Genomic DNA, 17856 nt, shown 5'->3' with positions numbered 1-17856 from the left:
GCCTAAAACAGCCAGTGTCATAAAGGATATATGTTTCATGGCATATTGTATGAATCTTGTACTTACTGTGAATTGACAAGCACAGATCTTACACTGCAGTTCTAACCTGTTGTTCTGTTTACAGGCTGGAGTCTAATGCACTGTTAAATCACCATACCAACAGCAGGGTTTACTAAATGTAGGCTAAATAGATGGTCTAAAAGAGTGTGTTGACACATGGCCATTCAGTGTGAAATGTGCACATTCACTCTGAGAAGTAGTGTGGCTGAATTTGACACCCTTCCACAATAATTCTTTTTCCATTGGAAGAACTGACCCTACCTTCCAGTGGTGGAAAGTAACTAAATACATTTACTCAAGTACTGATCTTAAGTACAGTTTTTAGGTATCTGTTCTTTACTTGGATTTTTCCATTTTATGCTTCTTTGTACTTCCACTCCACTACATTTCAGAGGGAGACAGTGTACTTTCAACTCAACAACTTTTTTGACAGCTGTAGTAACTTTTCATATTAAAATTTGTACATGAAATAATATATCATAAACTTATAAAATACTAAAAAAAAGTTCGACCAAATAAATAATTGTTTGAGGATTGTTGAGTTTAGAGAAAATCTAAAAAATGAAGTTTGTGTGGCAGAACTTATCAGTCACAGTCACAGCGGGCAATTTTTCTCCAAAAAGAGTACTTTTACTTTAAATATCTTGATCTGATAACACTTCTGTACTTTCTGTACTTGTACTTAAGTAGGATCTAAAATGAAAGAATTTTACTCATAATGGAGTAATTTTGTGGTATTGCTACTTTTACTTAAGTAAAAGATCTGAGTACTTCTTCCACCACTGCTGCTTTCAGAACAGACTTAAAGTTTGCCCCAAAGTTGCACAAATGATATGTCAAAATAATCTTCCTGCCCTGTACTTTATCCTCACATCATTCCTTTTGTCTATGGCTGATGGTCATTATTTCATATTGTGTGTGATGAAAGAAGTATATATGAGTGTTTGAATTTCAGCAGAAACAGTGATTTGCAACTGTAATCAAAGAGAAATCGTACAGTAGACACTTTTCTGAGAAAATGTTATCACTGTACAGAGTGTGGCTTGCTTTGAGGGTCTGCAGTTTTGTTTCCTCAAATGACAACAGGTGTAATATCTCCAAAAATATAAATCTCTTTCTTTATTGAAATGTAACAACAATAATTATGACATCATGCAGCAGCTACAAGGTGCATTACTGTGCATACAAACATCATTCCAAATTATATAAGGTATATAAAAAGAAAGCAAGAAATAATTACAAAAGATAACAAAATAAATAACATGGAAAAAGCTAAATAGGTTAACAAATTAATAATCAAATGAATGTATTCTGGGATTCAACTCTTCATCTGTACATATACACTTTTCATTTTAGATACTCTTAAAGAATCTATGTATACAAAATTATGAGATTAATGATACAACACATAGAAAGAGTTATTGTTACATTCAGGTTTGATTGTAATATCTTTACTACCAATTACAACAACAGAATGCCTTGTTGTAATGAATATACATTCCTAAAAACATAGATTGTTTAGATTGTAAATAACTACAAAGTCAATGGTGGAAAGTAACTAAGTGCATTTACTCAAGTACTGTACTTAAGTACAATTTTGAGTTACTTGTGCTTTACTTGAGTATTTCCATGTGATGCTACTTTATGCTTCCACTCCACTATATTTCAGAGGGAAATATTGTACTTTCTACTCCACTACATTTATTTGACAGCTTTAGTTATTTTTCAGATGCAGATTTGACTCAATGGATAATATAACAAGCTTTTAAAATACAACACATTATTAAAGATGTGTGGTTTCCAACCTTTTTGGCTTTTGACGTCTTATAAAAAGCAGTGTGTAGTCGGGGTCACATTTCACATGTCTATGAGTTGTTAACAGCTCCAACAAATAGTGATTTTTCCCTCTAAACTTCTCACATGCTTTCATTTCAATAAATGTTCAAATGATCCAATATTTCAGCAAAAATCAAAGATTAGAAGAAAACAGATTTGTGTATTAGAACTTTGTTTTTTCTTCTTTCCTCTCCCATTAATCATCTCACCACCCCTCAGATTTATCTGCTGACCCTTTGGAGTTGCCTGACCCCTAGGTTGGGAACCACTGGACTAAACTAGCTAACTGTATATAAAGTAGTTGAAACTAGCTCCACCTCCAGCAGCTACAACAGTAACATGCTGCTCTAACACTGATGCTTCACTATTAATAATCTAATGATGTCATATATAATAATATATCAGTCAGAGGGGAAAAAAACACTACTTTTACTGCAATACTTTAACCACATCAAGCTCATAATACTTATGTACTTTTACTGTAGTAGGATTTTTCATGCAGGACTTTTACTTGTAATTGCTGTATTGGTACTTTCATGCAAGTAAAGGATCTCAGTACTTCTTCCACCACTGTACAAAGTTGTACGTACAAAGAAACTGTATGTTTCTTTGTCTATTTGATGTTATATTGTTTTATGACTCAGTATGTATTATGATTTGTTGAAGTGAAGGGGTGGACTTTGTATAAGCCCTTTGGGCTTCCTTCCTCTCCTGCACAATTTAATATAACTTTTTACTGTGTAATATTTTTATTGTATCCTTTGTGCAAATAAATCTAAATCTAAGTTAAGACAGCTGACATCAATGCATTTTTTAGTTTTCAGATGCACAAATTAAGAATCCTTTTTGTCTGTGATTGTTGAGTGAATTCACAAAAGGTTAATTAGTAACAACTCAGTTGCTGGATGAAAGTTCTATAGGCTTCATTCCCAGTTACAATACATGTATTTTTCACTGGTGATGTCTGGTCCCTCAGGCAGACCCTGATGTTGATTCATTATGAGATCTGTGGTTGATATAGTACAAAGAAAGAGTCTGGGGGAGTGGAGGAGGTGGACACTTATCTATATGATAGTTTGCATGATTTTAATTTTGATCAGGGAGAAGATCATGTTACTGACACATGTATAATAAGATGTGTATAAAGCCTCCATCATGTAACTGTCTGTACATTAGAGAAAAGAAGGATACGTAAAAGTAAAAAAAATACAGTTAGTTGTAGTAAATAACTTTCTATATTTATTATGATTATTATTATTATATATTAGTAAAGCAACAATTGGGTTCAGCTTAATCAAATTTAACATTAAAGTAAACATTTCCAAGCCTTGGTTTTTACAGTGTAGTGTGTAGTGTGTGTACAGTGTAGTTTACAGTGTAGATTTATGGAGATGATGGTTTTATTGTGAAGTGCCGGATATCCTGTTATTGTTGACTGTGGTGAATCACAGGCATCAGAGCCTGCAGATTCTTCAGCATCCCACCTCCTGACAGAGACAGTACCACAGCCACATGACGGAGGAATGGTAAATATAGATTTTGCTGTGACTGTGCATTTGTTACCTTAGGATTTGGTGAAATCTTGTGAAATATGTTAGCCTGACTTCTGACATCTGAGTGAATATTTTCATCTGTTCTGTAAAGGGTTAGCCCGTCATTGTTCTGAAATATGTCTGCCTTTTTAAATGCTTCACGGGTGCTTGCTTTAGCCGGCTTAGTTGACAACATTGCTGTATTATGTAATGGAGGAACCTCGGTGATGCGACAGGGGAGGCAGAGTCAGAGCCAGTCTCCATCTGCTAAGGGACCGACAACAAATACTTTAAAATCATCAAATGTAAAATGCTGCCAGATGTGGTTATATTGAAAAGTGCTCTTGAGAACTCATAGACAGTGTGTATAGATGAGTGGATGTATGTGTGCATGGATGTAGCAGGTGTAAATAGCACAGCTGGTTGTGTCAGTAGAGTGGGACAGAAGGATGCTGTTGTGTGTGAAGCCCTATAGTCAGGGTGTTACATAACTGAGCGGTTTGAGCCTGTGAGCTGTCCTCCTGCTGCTGATACAGTGAGATCACAGAGAACAGGCTAGATGGGGCCATGAGCCACAGCTTTCATTTACACTATGATGTGTTTTCACTTGGATACACCGTTCAGCTCTGTTAAATGCAAACAACAAAGGAGAAGCAGCCTATTCAAACAGCATGCTGATGATAGTTGCAACATTTTGACTCAGCTGATTGAAAACTGCTTTTCTTTATTATTTTTCTTTATCATTTATGATAATAATATATGAAAAAACAAATTAGATTACAGTTTTATCATTGATTATTAAGATTTTATTTTATTTTTTTGGGTATAAAACCAAATATTTTGTCATATGTCCCGCTCAACTGTAAGGATCTGCTACTTTTCTGTTTTATATAATCATAAATGTAATACTTGTTTTCATTGTTGGTCAGACAAAATATATAGGAAATATATTCATAACCCTTTATATTATGTATTTTCAATTTCACCTCATTATGTAGATTTCTGAGAAATCAAACATTAGAATTAAATGTCTCTTTAGACCTTGAAAATACATAGTTTGACAGAATACATCTTAACTCAAGGGCTACTTATTTTTATTTATTTTATTTATTTGACAGGGACATCAACAGAAAAAAGAACTGTACATGAGCCAGAGCTAGCCTAAGAAGCTAATTTTCATCTATTTTTCCTGGCACGATATTAAAGAAAACAATTTAACTCAATTTTTTCCAGACCTGTATCATCAGGGAAACAAGACTGTTAGCTGTATCTCACAGTCTTCATCAGTAGATGAAGTTTGCTCAGTTGTTATGGAGAAAATGTAATAAGTAAGTATGAAGTATATAGTAGGAACTTAGTAAGATGTGGTTGAAATTCCTGGATAAAACATGGACTTTGAGTTAAGATTATTTTGTCAAATTGACAAAACATTTGCAGAGAAAATAAATAGCTGGGCAATGTCTGGTTTTTGATAAATCAGTGAATAAAAAACTTAGAAATCAAGGTACTTCACATTAATGCAAAAATCATATCAATCAAGTTGTGCCATAAAGCATACCTGCTCACTGATTCACAATATTTGACACAGCTTTATAATACCTCTACAGATTTCAAATGGGGAAATATAAAGGTATAAACAGTATGGCGAAATCTCAGAGAAATGTATATCGTCACATGGTCTCATATATCACGATATCGCCAGAGATGGTTCCTATAGCCGGTTCCAAATTGGATCCGGTTTCCAGATGGCAATTAATTATGCTCCGACACTAGCAAATCTCATATCAAACCCTTTATCTGTCCTCACTCTCATCAACAAAGTGTCGCTGTCTCTGGTTAAAATAACTGACATCACTGGCAGCAGATTAAATCAGCTGTAACTAATTAAGGTTAATTCAGTAACGGCTAAACTAAAATGTTTGTTGCTCTCTGCAGCTGCTGTCTGCACACACACAAAGATTGTTTGTGAGTAAAGGCACATCAATCTGAAACACCACCAAATGAGTATTTTTGTAGCTTCACAGAGTGGAGACTCTTCTCTAGACAATTGATCAGCTGATCACTTAATGTCACTTTAAAAATCCCCCAGTTAAACTTTGAGTTAGATCAGATCAGTATTTGAATCTGATCAGCTTCATAGTTGTGAATCAGGACTTTCAGTAGCTGCTGAAGTGCAGTAGGCTCCAGTTGTTAGTTGAATATGTCAGATACATAAGTTGACATTTCATATATTATGCTGCTCATCTCATTTTCAGATCGAGTGTGCACCTTCTCAGCCAACAAGAAGTGTTAAGAAATCTTTGAGATGTAGTGGATTTGATACTGGATTTGGATTTTGATAAAATGCTTTCAACACCATCCCTACTTTCCACTTAACCCTAATTACAAAGTAATACTGCTCCTTTAAATTGGATGGCAGCTGGAGTCAGCTTGAATTCACAACAGTTAGAATTGATTTCAATAGCAAAAATAAATAAATAAAAATAGACAACAAAACAAAAAGAAATTATTAAAACTCCCATAGAAATTTCTCCAACCTGTCCTGCAGCAAAATTGACTGTATTCCTCCACTGCTCTATCTGTATGTTCAGTATGTCAGCTTATTTTGAAGTCTGATATTCACCAGCTGGACTTGTATAGTCAGTAGCTCTATACTAATAGTATACATTCTTCTTACACTACTTTCATCAGTTCCACCAGAGAACTGTATAGACATTTGGAGTGTACAGGAAGGTGGCTGGGCTGCTCACCATACCAACTCTGCTAATCAGTTTCCTGAGGAAACCCTGGTCTACAAAAATGTGTTTAGCACAGAATTGTTACAAAGCACAAAACTCAAATGATTTCATTTAGTTTTATATCCCAGTAGAGATCCTAAAGACAACATATGTATGCTAATGTACAGAAGTTTGTGGAAATGTATATAAATCGTCCTCCATCATCCTACCATGCAGTGTGTTGGAGTGCCTGTTAGCACACTGCACACTGTGCTTGATATGTGTAAGTTTGTCTTTAACTAAACCTATCCAGAGCAAAAAGTTAAATGACAGAGGATTTTGACTAAACACACTTCATGTGACATCTCTGTAAATACTCATCTTGAATTAAACATGGATTTTTGTTTAGCTATGTCACTAGTTTTGAGCAAAATGTTGGCTTGTTTATTATGAATGTTGTCATAGTTCCAAAGCAGATAAATAAATTTTTATTAAATTAATTAATTACTAATTGTTTACACACCCTGTAAACTTCTTCATCTTTCTCCAAGTTTAACAGTGCACTGTGAATCTGTCTTCTTTCACCAGGTTCCCAATGTTGAACATGTCCACTCCCAGCGAGCTGAAGTCTCCCTGCGTGACTCGCAACGGTATGGTGAAGTTGCCCCCCAGCCAGCCCAACGGTCTGGGCAGTGCAAGTATCACCAAGGGCACACCTGCTGCCAAGAACCGTCTGTGCCAGTCCTCCTCGGTGCCCTCTATCCTGCCTCCTCCACCATCCTCCCTTCCCTACCACCACCACCACCACCTGGACGGCCCTGGCATGCCCCATTCAGCAGCCTCCCTCTTGGGCCCTGACCTGGAGCCTGGAAAGCCTCTGGTGGGCCTGAAGCCATCCCTTCGTCAACTACCCCCCCTCACTCTACCCAAGCCCATGCTGCTGGAGCGCCAACTTGTCCTGGATGAGAAGCTGCTCAACCGACTGCTCTGGTACTTCACCACAGCTGAAAAATGTGTGTTGGCACAGGTATGCAAGACATGGCGCAAGGTGTTGTATCAGCCCAAGTTCTGGGAGGGTGTGACACCCATCTTGCATGCCAAGGAGCTATATACCTTGTTGCCCAATGGGGAGAAGGAGTTTGTCAGTCTACAGGCCTTTGCACTGCGTGGCTTCCAGTCTTTCTGCTTAGTGGGCGTGTCAGACCTGGACATTTGTGAGTTCATTGACAACTACCCGCTCTCCAAGAAGGGTGTTCGCTCAGTCAGCCTCAAGAGGTCCACCATCACAGATGCCGGATTGGAGGTAAGACTGGATGTGTTTGGAAAAGACAGAGTTTACTGGATAAAAATATCCCTGATGTTGGAGATGATTCTAAATTACACATGGTGGGAGTACAGAGTACCTGGGAGATTAGAGCATTCCTAATTATACTCAGAGCTGTGGTAGGTCTCCTTTTTGAGAAAGCTTGCAGTCTCAGCAGCCATTTAGGTAACAAAGTAGTGGAACTGTTCAGCAACAGTTCAGAGCAGCCATCTATATGTTATGATTATTTGTGAAAAGAGCCACAGACGTATGACTTATTTCCCCTGTTTTATATGATTATTGATGGCTCCCTGTTTTCTAATCTTCTATGTTTTTAATTCGCTGTTGATGCAAACTCAACATTGCCTTGATAAATTTGGTATAATTGTAGTAGAAAATTGCTTGATCACTCAATAAACACACAAGGAGAGCATTGTCAGGTTATGAAATAATGTAATCAAGTAATACAATCAGAAGTATAATGCATCATATTTCTGGAGACAAAGATACATACCACCTAGCTATCTTTTCTTTGTCTGAGAAGTTGGCACTCAGTCAGTCCTTTACATACTGCTGTGCAGAATTTGATACATCTATAGTTAACCTTACAGGTTATATATAGATACTTAGAAACAGTATTTCTTCACGACCATATATGACAGCACACAAGCATGAACCAAGTAGCATCACAAAATAACATTGCTACCATAATAAATTAAGAACAAACAACACTGTCCTCTAAAGGCTTGTCAAATCAACACATTAGAGAGACATAAAAATCCACAAAACTATAATTTACTCCTATCACCAACTAAGACAGCCTAAACTAACTGTTAAACACTCAACTGTCTCATTTTACACAGCAAGTTTAGAATAGACACAGCATGAAGGCATTTGGAACAGGTGTGGAACAACAAAATAACACTAAACTTAACATAAGAACACTATTTGTAACGTGTGATATATACAAGAAATACATCAAAGAATGGCCTACTGTTCGATTTTCTCTCACATAATCTACATTTCCAATGCACTGATTCCATCAGTACAACAAGAGTGTCATAACATACTCACCACTCTGCTGCTCTCACTTTCTGTTTTTACAAATACAGTAGCCTTCCAGTGTGCCTTTTTTTTACTCTCTTTGCTAAGTCAATGAAACTCAGCACATCAACTTCCGGCACAGATATTTCACCTTAAAACATTCCAGCAGCTCAAAGCCTCCCTGTCCTGGTAGGCTTTTAATTTGAAATATACAGGAAGTGCTAGCTTAACACCAATCGCAAAAACAGTGGGAAGGAGATGTGACTGGGAATAATTAGGGAATGAGAAATGCTCTTAGTGTTAAAAAGAGAAAGTGAGAGCAGCAGAGTGGTGAGTGTAACATGGCTCTGTTGCACTGTTGGAACCAGTGCTGTGGAAATGGACATTATGTTGAATTTAACTTTGAGCTATTAAAGCACAGGTAATTTCACTCCTCCTCAGTGTTTTTTTTTTTTTTTTTACTGGTCTTTACTAGTGACCACCCAATTATTTGAGGCTTTGTCATTTTTTGAATACTGGCTTTTATTTGAGAATTTATGGTACACAGGTCAGTGCCATCACTATTGGGATGACAGTTGATTATATTTGTGGGGGCACACAGGGGAGGACCTGCAACAATTATAGACTGAAACCACAAAAATGATTAGGTAGAGAAGATTAATACTTTATATTAATTTCAAATATTATTTGTGTGGTTCACATACATGAATTATCATTCTTATTATCCATTTTCTGGTTTTGATTGTTAGCTTGTTTATAAATGGATTTGTTTGGACATTATGTAGCTCATTGTTTGTGTTATGGTACATAACAGAGCATGTTAGACAGCAGTAGCCAAAATTTGAAGACATTCTGATTTTCATTTACTTCAGTTTTTATTAGCTCTGCCTTTATGCTGTCATATTCCACTGCTAGGAACAAAAGAGGCATAATGCTGGCAGAGTGTTTCTCAGATGGCTCTTCATACCTGCTAGGCTAGGCTGCTATTCTGGGATGAGTGGATGGTTGCTATGGAGAAAGCTAGAATTGTTGGCTGCATGATCTATATATGGACTTTCCTGTTGTAGGGTGCTGATTTGTGCATTACCATTTTGTTGCACCTTAAATGGAAGATTTCCATTTGAGAAAAGATGAGAAAGGGAACAAAATGGTGTTTTTTAAAAAAATGTAGGTTTTAGTTTGTCAGCACAATATTTTAGAATAGTGTCCATGCTCTGAGAGTATGGAGACCCACAGTTTGTAATATAATTAGAGGTTTATTAAAATGAGTGTAAAAAGAAAACTCAAAAGTATAACATGCTGTAATAACACAAACAAGAAACACTTGTGCTGCTGAATGTCCAAATTTAAGATACAAGTGTATCACCAAATATTAAACAAAACCCGTCTAAAGGGTAATAATATCTATATACCCAGTATTTATGTGTCCAAACACAATATATATAATATGCATCCTTCATCATCATCTTTTTAAATGTTTAACTAGTTCTTTGGACACAGACACAGGAACGGAAATGACAACGAATCACATAATTGGCACAGAAACAACAGCTGTAGGACACGAGCTCCAAACATGTAGCTGTGGCTGGTCCAAGGTAACATTACCCCGTGGCCTAAGAATATACCAATGAAATACCTGAAGCTGGTAAGACTGGGACCTTGCATCAATCAGTATCTCCTAAGAGAAGGTTTGAGTCAGTTGAGTGAAGCTCAGCAGCAAGACACAACCCACAGTGCACTGCACATCAATATCCCAGTTGTAGAGGATGATAATTCATCCATGACACCTGAAAACCTGGAACCAATACAAAGATACAGCCAAATGTGAAGTGGCCAAAGTCCTGCATCAAAAAAGAGAGGGAAATGGTCAAGGCAATGCTGAGCAAGATCCTGGAGGGACTTCAAGGAACAGTAGAGAAGAAGCTGGAGAGGATGAGCAACCTGATTTATGAATATGGGGTAGAAAGGTTTGGAGCAAGAGACCCAAGGAAGAATAAAACAACAACCTCACCCAAATCCAGAAGGCAAAGAGAAATCGAGTGCCTAGTCAAGGAGAGAAGGGACTTGAGGAAGCAACGGAGGAAAGGTTCAATAGAGGAGAGGGAGGGAATCAACCTCCTGCAAACAGACCTAAAAATGCCTGGTAAGACTACAGAGGGCAGAAAACCTCAGAATTCAATGCCAGAAGAAGGAGCAGGCAAGAACATCATTCTACAAGGATCCATTCAGATTTGTGAAAGGGCTGTTCACAAAGGAGAAGAGTGGAGCACTCCAAGTGTCAAAGAGGGAACTTGAAGATCATTTGAAAACAATATACACAGAGAACCAGAGACATGAACAGAGGGACATACCTCCTGACATGCCACCCATTCCTCAACCAGAACACCAGTGTAACAACAGCCCTCCTAAATGAAGTCGAGAAAGCTGTGCAAAAATGGAAGAAAGAGATCTTCATGTTGCACTCCTCAACCTGGCCAATGCTTTTGGATCTAACCTTTACCCTGGCCATGGAACTCATCATCAAAGGATCCAAATGGGTGGTAGGAGGAGAACGCCTGCAGTCCGGACTATAGTTTCCTCCCATCTGCACTTATATGGAAGACATTACCACTCTGACCACAACCGTCTGTACAAAGCGACTCCTGGAAAGACTTAATTCCAACATAACATGGGCACGGATGAAGTTTAGGTTCAGCAAGCACCTATACCAATGGTATCAGAGATGCCAGTCAAGAGCTGAGGATGGTGGTACAATGCAAGTCTTAAGGACTCAGACCAGAATAAGCAATTGGAGGAAGAAACCATCAAAGGTCTTGCTAACATAGACAAGACTCTACTTCAGGTAAGTTGAAACTTTTGTGCCTGCAGATTGGATTGCTCTCCCGTCTGATGTGGCCTCTGATGATGTATGAGGTTCCCATCACCAGTACATATATAAAGAAATGGCTCAAACTCCCATGATGCCTCAGCAATGTCAAGTTGTATTGGAATGGGGCTCTGGAACTGCCTATCACTAGCCTTACTGAAGAATTTAAATGTTCCAAGGTAAGGCTGGACATGACCCTGACAGAAACTCAGGATGCCATAGGCGGCAGCTCACAGAGTGGCAGCAGGCGGAAAATGGAACCTATCTGAGGCATTGCAGCAGGCGAAATCCACTCTCAGGCTTGGAGATATTTTGGGCCAAGTGCAGCATGGAAGAGGTGGCTTTGGGCTAGGCACAAATAGGGAGCAGGTGGGAAAAGAAATATGGTAGCAGGAGGAGGCAGAATGATGTACAAAGGCAGTCTCACAGGCAAAACAGGGCCAGCAGACAAGATGGGAAAACCTTGAATACTGTAAGCTTGCCTGGAAGGATCTTTGGGAAATGGAAAGAGGAATACTTAACTTCACCATCAGACCCATCATTCCCTTTGCACACCAGCAAACAGCAACCCTAAGGCATATGCTCACCAGCTGCAAGACCAGCCTCACCCAAAAACGTTACACCTGGAGGCACAACCAGGTCCTTCAGCAACTGCTAATAGTGCTGGAAGAAAGGAGGACTAACAACAGTGCCCTTTCTCCCCTGACCCATGGCTTCTCAAATACCACGGCCTTTGTACCAGCAGGGAAGGTACCTAAGAGGTCAACTGCAAGAAAAGAATTGAGTCTACTGGATACAGCCCGGGCCTGGAGGATGAAGGTCAATCGAGATCAGAGGCTCAGCTTCCCATCAGAGATCATTACAACCAGTCTTAGGCCGTATCTGATCCTATGGTCAGCCTTACAAGAGGCCCTGTTCACCCTAGAACTGATGGTGCCATGGGAGGATGCAGTTGGTGAAGCATATGAACGCAAAAAGCTGATGTACTCCAATACAGTACTACAGTACTCCAATACAGTACTCCAATATACTCCAATAATTATCAGAGATAGTTTTTAATTATTAAAATGAATAAAATTATGAATATGAATTAATAGTAATGGGGCACCACCCAGAAACCAGGACCAATAACCAGACAGTGAGGTAGTCTCATTGAAAGAGTTCACCTAGAATGCCAATATCTGAGGGACACCAATTTTCACAGGTGAACGAAGAAGGTTTGAGTTCAAGCTCTGCGTCTCTCAATCAGCCACTTTTCACAATAAATTAGTACAATTATCACAGAAGACTTCTCTTTAAATATGTTTATTATACAATAACAGAGTTAACAAAGTTAGCCGATGCTTTGATCAATAAATCACAATCCTAAAATCTAATTCTACCTAAGTGATAACAACAGCTATGTACAGTGAGAACACATGCAAGTGGGAGCGAGCGTGTGTTTGTGTGTGTGTGCGTGTGTGTATGCTTATGTGTGGACGTGACTATGGGAGGAAGTCACATCACACAAGAACCAAATGGCGGATGTCACCACGGTATTTTGGTTAGACAATAGCAAGATGGCACTGCCTGGGAGTCAGCATCGCTGCGCTCACCCAATTCAATTTATCAAACAAGTTAGTAGCAAGAGAGGGAAAGAAAGAGGAGGGAAAGCTGACTCTAAACAGAGTCCTGCAACTGTGGGGGGAGAGAAGCGGTTGCCCACAGAGAGTGTGCATACGGGTGGTAGTCTGTAACGCACGTCTGATTTTCGATCAACAAACAACTTACTTTCTCACTCATGGTGACACAAACACAGCAGTCTTGAGTGGGACAAACACAAGACAGTCTTGCGTGGTGAACACAACTAAGCAAACTTTAACTACTCCTCAGAGTAAAGCAGGCAAAAGGACTTGGTGGTCCATCAATTCACACAATAATAATACAAGCAATAAAGCTTAAAAAGCTAAGAGCTAACAACACACAATATAACACTGTCTCTGCCCAGATGCCTCTTATTTGGTCACTTCAGAAAGTGAGTAGGGTGTGTGTTTCAGTCTGTCTTTCAGGTCCGGCTGGGATGCTGATGGGGCCGTTCTCTTGCTCTGTCGGCGGGTTTGACGGCAGCTGATCTTCGGCGGGTGTTGCGGAGAAAACAGCAGAGTCAACTCAGTTAAAGATGAGAGAGGCACATAGGCAGTCCTTTGTCTCTGTGGAGAAATCCTTTCTCCCCTCTGCAGGCAAATTGAGAGCACTGGGTTGCAGCAGCAGTCTGTCTCTTGGTTCCGGTGATTGTGTTCGGGTGAACACGGGGCGAAGTCTCAGCTTGCCCAGCAAGGGGAGGCTCTTCAAACTTGGCGAGGGGAATTACACATGCACAGGGTTTCCTCCTTTAGTAAATTGACTGCATTGCCATGACTCCCGGTGGTGTTGGTGCATCTCTGCCAATGAGAGACATGAGTTTGGGGCATCCCAGATTTCAAACCAAGGTGTGAACTGTAAAAGCAAGCTGGGAGATGGAGTCTGTGAGAGCAGCATTTTGGCACTGCTCTTTTGTTTCAGGGGTTACAGGACAAAGGTGGCCTCATGGTCAGGCTTCAGAGTTTACATGTAGGCCTGCCGTTGTCTGACCCTATGGTTGAGGCCTAACAGCTGGTTATGATTTATAGTCTGCATAAATAGGACTAAATCATTGACAAAGGATACCTGGACTCAGCTGATCCTCCTGAAATTCTGTTGCTGCTGGTTATGATTTATAGTCCGCATAAACAGGACTGAATCATTGACAGAAGAAACCCGGACTCGACTGATCCTCTTGAAGCTCTGTTGCTGTGTGGGCCTATCAACAAAACACCAAGGAAGGAAGGTGCCCACCTGATGACCCCAGTGAAGTGTTTACCTCTACCCTCCACTCAAAGAATGATTGCCGATTATAATACAGGATTGTAAAACCACGTCCTATAGCTCAACATATACTTAGTGATGGCACTGACTTCAGTAGCCCTCCGTAAATTCTCATATAAAAGCCAATATTCAAATAATGGCAGAATCTCAAAGAACATCCAAGGCCATGGACACCATGGGGTAATGAATAAATAAAGACTAATAAAGTTATAAATCATGACAGCTCACTTTTTAAATTCAGCATAATGTACATCCACAGCACTATTTTCATCAGTATAACAACAGAATCATGTCATAGTCACCAGTCAGCAGCTCTCACTCTTCTCTGATGGAAATTCTGTTTTTATTAATGAATTATTTCCATTTGCTTCCACTTTCCATTTTTGCAATTGATGAAAAAAAGGGAAGGATTATGCCCTTTAGTGTGTAGTGTGAAACGTCTGTTCAGGAGATGCTGAAGTAGAAACAACCAGAATTAATCTGTGAATAAAATATAATAATAAATCACATTGAGCTGCTATGAACTTTGTTATTGTGTATACTATTGAGCTGATATTATTTCATTACATACCTTTCATTACCTCCTACTCCTTTCATTACCTCCACATGAGAGTGAATGTAGACAATACTACAAAAAAGTCTATATAAATAATAAATAATTATCCCCTGCAAAGCAATTAGTCAAAGTTCAAATAGTTAATTACACCAGAAACTAAGACCATATGGGTAAACAATGCTGCAAACAGATATGCTGCATTCCAAAGCAAATGTCTCACTTTGCATCCACTGAAAATCTGTGTTTGCCCTTTTTGGAATAAACCATGAACACTTGATGAAACTAAAAATGTTACCCATAGGCAACCATCTTTAAAAGAAATCAGTCAGTGCCAACATAAATGGATCAGAAAAAGTTTGGAAAGGAATTAAAAGATGGACAACTTTATTGACTTAAAATACCAGATCATCGAACATGTCATATTTTGACTAAGGTCCTAACACTGCTCCAAGATAGCTTAAATTTCAGTTCTGTGACTACACCAGTGTTAATGACTGAGTGCTTTGGAACAGAGTCCTGAACAAGATTGGCAACAGGTACTCACCAAAATGGTTTGTTATTCAAAAATGCCCAGAGGTCAAAATGCATATAAACGTTTGGGTATGCATATAGTTAAAATTTAATTGATGTGGGCAATCTGCTGGTCAGATTCAACAGGAGAATGCAAACAAACAAACAAACAAACAAAAAAGACATTTTCATCTGTACCACTATAAGTGTATCAATCCAAAGTAACTGCCCATGATTTTTTAAGTGTGACTACTGGGTATTGTTTGTACATGGGTTGAGTTGTGAGTCTGGAATTGATTTAGAGATAATGGTGGGTAACTAGTCGGTTCTGGTAGGTAGATAGATCGATCACTCATTCTGATCTGCCTAGACCAAAAGTTGGGCTCCAGCCCTCAGTGACAGCACATGGTGTCCAGTATACACCCACCTTTTCGCTGGTATTTACACTGTAATTAATATGACATCAAGCGTGTTCACACACAGATATGCTGACTCATACTGCTCTGAGTATTTCAACTCAATTAAATTATAAATTAATTATTATAGTGGCTGGAAAAAAATGGTTGTGAATACAGCTAGAGTTGCTGAATAGAACATTGTACAACTGTGGACACTAACTTTAGATAGAGTTCCTGTGTTAAATCAACTGTCATTATAAAATATTGTAGTTTAACAGAAGGCTGCTGCTTTTCTGATTAGTCAGGTACTGTCTATCTATAGCCTATCTCTCTGCAACCACATTTTTCCTGTGATTCAGACTGATGGCTTTTGTGTTGCAGGTCATGTTGGAGCAAATGCAAGGCTTGATGCACCTTGAACTGTCAGGCTGCAATGACTTCACGGAGGCCGGCCTGTGGTCCAGTCTGAATGCCCGGTTAACTTCACTCAGCGTCAGTGACTGCATCAATGTGGCGGATGACGCCATCGCTGCTATCTCACAGCTCCTGCCCAACCTATCAGAGTTGAGCCTGCAGGCCTACCACGTCACTGACACAGCCATGGCCTACTTCACAGCCAAACAGGTAGGATGTCAAAATAAGGAAACCAGCTAGGTACTATACTGTTCTGTTCTCGAGTTGACGCACAATATATGTATTTTTTTATAAAGTAAATGTTCTTATCCCTATTATTAATAAGCATAATCCTAGTAATAAAAAGGACACTAAAAACAAAACACTTGGTTTGGTAGAAGCAAAACAAATTAACTTGTAGACAATTTTCTTATTAATTAAAGTTGTACTAATATAATCATGAGGGACACTCATAGTAACAATTTCACAGAGAATTATCACCAACTCCACAGTTCCCCTCAGCTCTACAGAGCTTTTAGCCTATTTTAGCTCAGTTTTTAGTTTTGGCGCAAACTAAGCTCACATCTATGAAGCTGTTTTCAGTGAAAATGCTCTGCTAAACCCACTGTACACCACCTGCCCAGCACCACACGGCATACAGACACAGTTAGTGACTAACTGGTGAACATAGTGAAACATTTAGCAGCTAAAGAGTCAGATATTTCTCTCAGGAGTTGGTGGAGACCAAACCAAAAGTGAAAGGAGAGTGAATATTCATCAGATGAATATAAACCCTATGTTGTAATACGCACTTTATGAGGTGATACTATGTCAATATTGTGTCCTCAGCGTGTTCCACTGGCCCCAAGTCGCCTATACATCAATGATGCGACTTTAAGGCTGTAGTGTGTGTCTTGCATTATATTGTAAGGCTATGTGTGTAAAGGGGATGTAGTAACTATGAACAGAGCTATAATTCCAAATTAACATAATATGTTGATTGGCCATAAAGCACTTGTGGATAAAACATAGAATTGTATGTATTTATGAACATATTCCAATCTGAGTGATGATCATAGGATGGTTTGATTCAAGAGAGAAATGACATTTAGCTTAAAAAGGTCTGACAACAACCTGTAAGTATTTAAACTTGTCAGGGTCCACGTTAGATGAAGATGCAGAGGGTGGAAGATCTCTGATGTTGGTATTGAGCCTGTATTCATGTTCTGAACTGATAAAGCAAGGTTGAAGGTTGATGGCTTGTAAATGGAAAAAAAAGAACGAGGTGGCAGCTAGCAACTTTGCCTGGTGCCACAAGTGCAGAATATTTAAAAGTTAAAAGAGGCCAAAAACAGCCATCCAGAAATAATTTTTTTCAATGCCATCCTTATAATAATTAAGCTGTTACTGATGTCTTTTTATTCACTTACTTAATCAAATAACCTAAAATTACCCTCCACCCACAGGGCTACACCACCCACACTCTGCGGCTTCACTCCTGCTGGGAGATCACCAATCATGGTGTAGTCAACATGGTGCACAGCCTCCCCAACCTGACCGCCCTCAGCCTCTCTGGCTGCTCCAAGATCACTGATGATGGTGTGGAACTGGTGGCTGAGAACCTGCGTAAGCTCCGCAGCCTGGACTTGTCTTGGTGTCCTCGGATCACTGACATGGCCCTGGAGTACATTGCCTGTGATCTACATAAACTGGAAGAACTGGTGCTGGACAGGTCAGAGTGTGTTTGTGATCCTGTGG

General features: G+C 39.1%; 1 protein-coding gene across 2 annotated transcripts in view; it reads left to right on the top strand.

Moving 5' to 3' along the window:
- Positions 1-17856, top strand: part of fbxl16 (F-box and leucine-rich repeat protein 16) — a 41623-nt gene that overhangs the window by 10760 nt on the left and 13007 nt on the right. The window contains exons 1-4 of one of the 2 annotated variants that reach the window (XM_044332391.1): positions 3337-3422; positions 6734-7448; positions 16087-16329; positions 17565-17830. In XM_044332391.1, the coding sequence (XP_044188326.1) occupies positions 3409-3422; positions 6734-7448; positions 16087-16329; positions 17565-17830 (1238 nt within the window). In that variant the 5' untranslated portion in view covers positions 3337-3408. Of the gene's footprint in view, positions 1-3336; positions 3423-6733; positions 7449-16086; positions 16330-17564; positions 17831-17856 lie in introns of those variants that run through there. The other variant, XM_044332392.1, reaches the window with a different exon arrangement.

Source organism: Thunnus albacares, chromosome 17 (genome assembly GCF_914725855.1).
Source record: "Thunnus albacares chromosome 17, fThuAlb1.1, whole genome shotgun sequence".
NCBI lineage: Eukaryota > Metazoa > Chordata > Actinopteri > Scombriformes > Scombridae > Thunnus > Thunnus albacares.
The sequence above is the reverse complement of the archived record's forward strand: the minus strand, read 5'-3'. Positions and strand labels throughout refer to the sequence as shown.